Genomic DNA, 7,669 nt, shown 5'->3' with positions numbered 1-7,669 from the left:
TCCCTGACATCCTGTGATTCTGTGACCTTTGTTAACGAGACTGCCCAGCATCACTTCTTTCTTTGGCACCGATTGTTGCTGGAGCTTCATCGTGGTTGACAAAAGTCACACCTTTGAGGTGCAGATGATGGCTGGTAGTTGTTGACATGACGAAGAGAACCTTCAAACATGAAATATCACTGTCTTGTCTCCCAAACATTTAAGACACTTTGCTTTTTTTGGAGGAGGAAACCATTCCTGTTTCTTTTTGTACTATTGATGCAGAAGTATGGGTGGGGGGGGTTAAAAAAAAACCAGTATGAATAAGAATCAGTTGTTGTCACTGCTTCTTTGGCAAATTTTGACATGATTTGTGTGAAAGCTCCATAAATAAGAAACCTGTCATCGATGCTTCATAACTCTCTGTCTCTTCTGGCGCGTGGTCATTTCATTTCCAAATTGTAGTATCAACCCTGTGAAAAGAATTCTTTGGAAAAACGCAGCCACCAGCCCTGGATTCAGTAATGGTCCAGGATTTTCTGCTGTCTTAAGAGTGCTCTCTCTTGTTGATTTGACCTCCACAGATGTCCTAGATCATATTTGGGTCTCAGTGGGCGTGTGGTTAAAAAAACAGATTGCTTTTTAATTTAATCCCTTTAATCAGCCAAGTAAAGTGGGTGCTCAGGAGTCTGGTGACAGAATCGGTTCAAAAAGATCTCCTGTTGCTGGGGTCCCTCCAACACCTCAAATTCTCCATCCTTTCCTTCCACCTTCAACCTTCCCCTCTCAATTCAACAGCAAAAATGCTGGTTTTTTTCAAACCTTCAAAATTAATCGAGGGCAGAAGGTTTGGTCAAAATAAAAGTGATGAATTTGAGGCAGTCTGGCCACAATATTACATTTTTTTCTGATGGGCAGCATCATTAGATCAATTAAAATCCCCACAAAACACTTCACATCTCTATTCCAAGCTGTTTATTTTCTTGTTGTCGACAACGTTGTTGGGAATTATTGCCAATCTCACAAAATAACGGTTTTTGTCAGAAATTTTGTAAGCAGATTTCACAGTTGAGTTTTCACTTGGTACTGGTTGACTGCAGATGTCAGGGGAAAACACTGGCATGGGTGATGCTTTCTAGATGTTGCTGCTAAACCAGTTAGGTTAGAGCTGTTGGTTTAAATCATTAAAAGTTAATTATTCTGTTAATTATTGATTTAATTAAAGTTAATTTCTTAGATTATTTAGTCAAAGTTTCAAAAGATTTATTCAAAGTTAATTATTGATCCTTTTGGAAAGATGGTGCTTGTGGGCCAAGGTCAAGGATATGCAAAGTCTGTGATGTTAGAAATGTCGTAGAAAATAGATGTATGTTTTCAGCTCCAAAAAAATTCATTTCATGGGATTGTGTCTAAACCCCACAGTTTCAGCAGCTTTTACAGGTACCAGGGCGTTATCTCCTGACAAAAATCAAATGTACACGGCAGGGTTTTTGGAGAAAAGACTGATGGGTGCTTATGGTGACATAACATTTCTTTAAGAATTAAAAAGAAGACCAAAACCACCCAAAAGAACAGCCAAGTCAAAGGTTTGTGCATCCCCAGAGGTTTGAGAATCTCCTGGCAGACACCAGGATGATGCGAGGGCTGGAGCAGCTCTGCTGTGAGGACAGGCTGAGAGAGTTGGGGATGTTCAGCCTGGATCTCTCTGGGAAGATCTTCTAGTGGCCTCCCAGTACCTGAAGAGGCTACAAGAAAGCTGGGGAAGGACTTTTCATAAGGGCAGTTAATGCCAAAACAAGGGGAAATGGGTTTAAGCTGAAAGAGGGGAGGTTTAGATGAGATATTAGGAAGAAGTTCTTCACTGTGAGGGTGGTGAGACCCTGGAACAGGTTGCCCAAGGAAGTTGTGGCTGCTCCTCCCTGGAAGTGTTGAAGGCCAGGTTGGATGAGGCTTTGAGCAACCTGGTCTAGTGGAAGGTGTCCCTGCTGCTGGCAGGGGGGTTGGGACTGGATGAGCTTTGAGGTCCCTTCCAACCCAAACCAGTCTGGGATTCTATGATTCTATGATTGTATGGTCCATAGTCCCATGGATGACTACTTGGAAAAGACTGTATGACAAGTGATTAGTCCTCACCACCTTTGTGAAGAGAAGGTGGCCACCTTCCCACCCACTATAAATGGATGTAGTATCACTGACTCCTCTGCAACAAAGCTACTTTACTCCAGTGAGGAATCTGAGCCAAACACAGGGAGAGCTGGTCTGCAAGGAGATACTGGAATTCATAGAGTCATGACTGGTGTCTGTGGGAATTTGGAACATGGCATGTAGCTCTTCTTTTAGGATCCTTCTCATCTGGTGGTTTAGTACCAATGCTCCTTTCTGCTAAAGGAATATGTGGAATTGACACAATAATCTCAGTTTTAGGGTTACATCAAGCGGAATTGACACAATAATCTCAATTTTAGGGTTACATCAAGCCAAGGAGGTAAAACAGTCTCAATTTTAGGGTTGCATCAAGGCAAGGAGGTAAAACAGTCTCAATTTTAGGGTTGCATCAAGACAAGGAAGTAAAACAATATCAATTTTAGGGTTCCATCAAGGCAAGGAGGTAAAAGAGTCTCAATTTTAGGGTTGCATCAAGACAAGGAAGTCAAACAGTCTCAATTTTAGGGTTGCATCAAAGCAAGGAGGTAAAACAATATCAATTTTAGGGTTGCATCAAGGCAAGGAAGTCAAACAATCTCGATTTTAGGGTTGTATCAAGGCAAGGAAGTCAAATAATCTCGATTTTAGGGTTGCATCAAGGCAAGGAAGTCAAACAATCTCAATTTTAGGGTTGCATCAAGACAAGGAAGTCAAACAATCTCAATTTTAGGGTTGCATCAAGGCAAGGAAGTCAAACAATCTCAATTTTAGGGTTGCATCAAGACAAGGAAGTCAAACAATCTCAATTTTAGGGTTCCATCGAGGCAAGGAAGTAAAACAGTCTCAATTTTAGGGTTGCATCAAAGCAAGGAGGTAAAACAATATCAATTTTAGGGTTGCATCAAGGCAAGGAAGTCAAACAATATTGATTTTAGGGTTGCATCAAGGCAAGGAGGTAAAAGAGTCTCAATTTTAGGGTTGCATCAAGACAAGGAAGTCAAACAGTCTCAATTTTAGGGTTGCATCAAGACAAGGAAGTCAAATAATCTCAATTTTAGGGTTGCATCAAGACAAGGAAGTCAAACAATCTCAATTTTAGGGTTGCATCAAGACAAGGAAGTCAAACAATCTCAATTTTAGGGTTGCATCAAGACAAGGAAGTCCGTATGTGCTGTTCTTGGGCTAGAGAAGCTGCCACTTTATATGCCAGGCCATGTGTATACACCACAGTATATGCAAGTCCATCTGCTTTGAGTTCTTACCGGTTGCCTGATTACGAGACACTGAGCTTCACGGGGCTGTGAGAAGATGGAAATGAGGTTAAATCTGTGGCCCAAAGGTTTGAATATGTCTTTTTTAACTTGATCTTCAAAAAGTGCTTCCTGTGGATGTCAAATTACTAAAATACATTTAAAAGTGTTGAATTTTATCCTTTTCTGCCCTTTGAGTCCTTAAGTAGGTTGCTTCAGTTCCTTTCTGTTTTTTGAAAGGCTGAGCATATTCCACTCTGCGTAGGATACGGTTATGCCCTTTTATGCTGAAATACTGTGGAAATTTAAGATAATGCAGATGCAAAGAGTAGATCAAGTGTGACTTCTCCTCTGGCCGTTGGTAAGTGCGTGCACTTTAGTCCGTGTTTGTTTGAAACAAGGTGAAGATGTTCTGGTTGCAGCAGTCTGTGTCTTCCATCCCCTAGATTGTTGCTGCTTGGTCCAGTTGCCATCCTTATCTTCTGCATTGTTGGTCTCCTCACAGTGGCATTGATAGTCAAAAGAGCTCTCCTTAGGCTCGATCAACTTGTTTACTGTACTCATTTTCTCTTCCAGGATGATTCCAGCTGCTAGTAAATCCTTCTTCTTGACTGATCTGGTTGCAGGACGTGAGTACGACCTCTGTGTTCTTGCTGTTTATGATGATGGATTGACATCTTTGACCGCAACCCGAGTGATCGGATGCGTGCAGTTCACAACCCAGGAAGAATACAAACAGTGCCGATCCCTTCACGCCCAGTTTCTTGGAGGAACCATGATCATCATTATTGGGGGTATCATTGTGGCTTCAGTTCTTGTTTTCATTTTCATCCTCCTCATGAAATATAAAGTCTACAACAACCACCACAAAAATAAAACTACTAAAGTTAATAATGTCTGCTCTCAAACCAATGGAAGCCAAAGTGGCTCGATGGCTCGATCCACTTCGAAACTTTCAGAGAGACGGGAAAGTTTGCACCAGGAATGCTCGGGCTCTTCCATCAAAGGAAAAACTGTGGTAGATTTGGATTGTGAAAAAGTGACTCCAACCAACACAACCTTTTTAACAACCGATGCGTTATCTTAGTGGCCATCGGATGGAACAGGACACACCAAGGTGGTATTGCTTGAAACATTTTAATGCGAGTGGTTGTATTTTAAGCTTCACTACTATTGTCTATTTTTAAGATCAGATGGTTTAAAAAATATTTTTTTAATCTGTATACAGTTCTTGCATTCTTAACTATTTTGTTTCAATATATTAAATATAAGTGTGTGATTTACAAGATTTTTTTACTGGTTCTTTTCTAGCATACACCTCTGATATCAAGGCAGCAGCATAGCTAAATTCTACTAGGTTTGTCTTTGGTGAAATGCACTGTTTTTTTTTTCCTTTTGTTACCAACCAGCAGCAAAATTGTATTCTCAGGATCCTCAGACTTTCCTCTCTCACGGCAGAGTCACTTAAGCAGCTTAAACTACTCATCTCTTCAAGGAATGATTTGTTATAATAAAGTTACGAGCTTCTCCATACCGAGTTATATTTTTTTGCCACAGGTATGTTGTATTCATGCTGCTCACAAAAGAGGTAAAATTAGCAGAGGTTCCCCACAGGGGGAAGAAAAAGAAAAAAAAAGATACTCTTCAAAAAAAAAAAAAAACAAAGGAGAAAGAAAATTGAAAGTACTTTAAGTACTTCATTTCTCACAATTTTTCAGTGGCACAGAAAGACAAACACGTCTCGTTTGCTTTGTAACAGCCGTTCTCTGTTGTGACTGCCTTTGAGAAACCTCCTCTTGTTCTTGGCAGTCAGATTCTACCTTTGTTTGGGCAGGAAGAAGACCTGGGTTTTGTTCTAAATTGGAAAACTTCCCCAATCAGTTGAATCTAGATGTGTTTCACTGTGCCCGTTTTTGCTATGCTGAAAACCCCGCCGTGGTCTCCCCCTCTGAAAATGTACTGTTGAAGGTTATTTATTTATTTATCTATTTATTTTGTTGGTAAATTTGTTGGTTGAGAACCCACAGATTAAAGCTTCCATGTGGTGAGCCACATTGCACTATCTCACTGTGACACCACATCTTCAGATGACTTTGATATCAGGCTTTTATTTGTGTAATAATGCATGGTGTGTAATGTAAGTGGCTGACAGATGAATTATGTGCATGTGTCTGGTCAAGTCATTTTAATGCATCATATTGGATAACAAAAGGTTCCCTTTGTTTCGAGGGATTCTGTCAGCTCGAGGTGAACCCAAAGTTTAGGTTTTGAAATAGCTTTTTACAAAGCTTATGAGGAGCTGGTGACCTCAACTCAAGAAAATGTCTCCTCTGCAATCTTCCTTGGTTGGTGATTTTTTTTGATCCTTGGCTTTGAAAGCCAAAACAAGAGAAAATGTGAAATACTTTTTAGTTATTAAACCTCAAGAAATAATGGAATAGGAAAAAAATTGCCAGAAGAGGCTTGCAAGCCAAGTGACTGGCTTGTGTCTTTTCAGGTTATTGCGTCACAACTTGTCAGTTAACGGAAAGAAAAGTATTGTTTCCTAAGATTGTCCTTTTAACAGACTCAGAATATTTCTCCTGTTTGGAATAGGAGAAGAATGGACCAAAAAATAGTTACCTATTGGCAGCCAAAAAGCTGTTTAACCACACAGCAATTAAGTACTATCTTTTAATATCATTAATCTTCCTAATTGCCAAAATATGAGGCATTTGTTGATGTTTCTCTGGTGCGCAGATCCGCTGAGGTCTCTGTTTCAATTCTTGGATACAAATGGAGGAAGAAATAATTTAAAGGGGTTCTGTTATCAGGGATATTTGTGCCAGTGAAGTAAGACTCTGCAGACACACTCATGGGAGTTTTATTTTAAAAAAACAACCCAAAAAAAGCTCTATGTGCAACTGTGCAAATGGATGCTTCTTGTTACGTAGATGATGGTGCTTTCTGGATTTTCCTCTGGCTTCTGCCTGCCTTCCAGCCATGCAGACTCATCCCTGGCATTCCTAAGGTGCTACCACCTGAACCCACCGATGGTCACTGAAATGCTCTGGTAATCCCCACCACTTCCAGAGAGTGAAATAATTCATCTTTGGTCAGACACAAAATTGAATGGTGGAATTTGAACATGGTTTTTCTTCATTACTGCAGCCTGATTGCTATGAGTATCACGAGTGGTTCAACCCACCTGTAGATTAAATCTGTTTATTGGTACTATCCTGCCATTCTCTGGCAGTAGCAATTTCTGTCATGCCCTTTGATTTGGTTCCTATTTGTTGAATATGAAAATGCTGCATTGCTGAGCGGTATCAGGTGGGGTTCAGGGATTATAGCTGCAAAATGCTGTATTTTGACACTTCATATAGCATTTATGTACCTGACATGGGTATCATAGCATCTAACCTACCTCTTTTGTTGGCTCTTGGATCACAGGCAGAGACATCATGTTCATTGTAGTGGTTTTAACTCGGCTGGCAGCCAAACACCACACAGTTCCTTGCTCACGTTCCCCAGCCTGGGAAATGGGGGAGAGAATCAGAAGGGTTAAAAATGAAAAAAAATGTGTGGGTTGAGGTAAAACTAATTTAATAATTGAAATAAAATACTAATGACAATAATAATGGTAATAACAGTAATAATGAAATATACAAATGAGCGATGCACAGTGCAATTCCTCACCACGCACCGACTGATGCCCAGCCTGGTCCCAGGTAGCGATCCCGGAGCAGAGACCATCCCGAAACGAAACTGCAATCCCAGAAAGAGAGAAGGAAAGCATTCTGGTCAACCCTCATTTAAATACTGAACATCACATCATTATATGATATAGAATATCCTATGGGCATATCTAACTGCCAGTTTGGGTCTGCTAATCTTATTGTGCCTCCCCAGTCTCTTCTGGACCTGCAGACAAGCAAAATACGAGGAGGTTGGAAAGTCTTTGGTTTTTCTTAGTAACAACTAAAACCATCAGTATGTTATCAACATTTTTTCTCATACAAAATCCCACCCTGAATCCAAAACGCAGAGCTATATTAGCTACTAAGAAGAAAATTAACCGAAACCAGGACATAATCCATTCTGTAACTGCTGTTCTGTCTTGTTCTCAGGTTGTCCATCTTAGAAGAGTGTCAAACCAGTATGAGCTGCGCTAGCATCATGTTTGCCTGCAGGCAATAGGATTTAAGTATTTTGCTCTTGGAAATGGAATTGGAGTTTGGTGTGTTTCTCCAGATTGTTTTCAGAGATTGAGGTTATTGGAGAATGACTCTTAACTCCTGATATCTTTGTAACAG

General features: G+C 40.3%; 1 protein-coding gene across 1 annotated transcript; it reads left to right on the top strand.

The window, feature by feature from the left end:
* The first annotated feature begins 3,290 nt into the window (after positions 1–3,290).
* Positions 3,291–4,461, top strand: LOC104520235 (leucine-rich repeat and fibronectin type-III domain-containing protein 5). Its single transcript, XM_010169366.2, has 2 exons — positions 3,291–3,424; positions 3,951–4,461. Exons 1-2 carry the CDS (start codon positions 3,291–3,293, stop codon positions 4,459–4,461), a joined length of 645 nt encoding a protein of 214 aa, XP_010167668.2.
* The last annotated feature ends 3,208 nt before the right edge of the window (positions 4,462–7,669 follow it).

This window comes from Antrostomus carolinensis, unplaced genomic scaffold (assembly GCF_000700745.2).
Source record: "Antrostomus carolinensis isolate BGI_N321 unplaced genomic scaffold, ASM70074v2 scaffold8996, whole genome shotgun sequence".
Taxonomy (NCBI): Eukaryota; Metazoa; Chordata; class Aves; order Caprimulgiformes; family Caprimulgidae; genus Antrostomus; species Antrostomus carolinensis.
The sequence above is the reverse complement of the archived record's forward strand: the minus strand, read 5'-3'. Positions and strand labels throughout refer to the sequence as shown.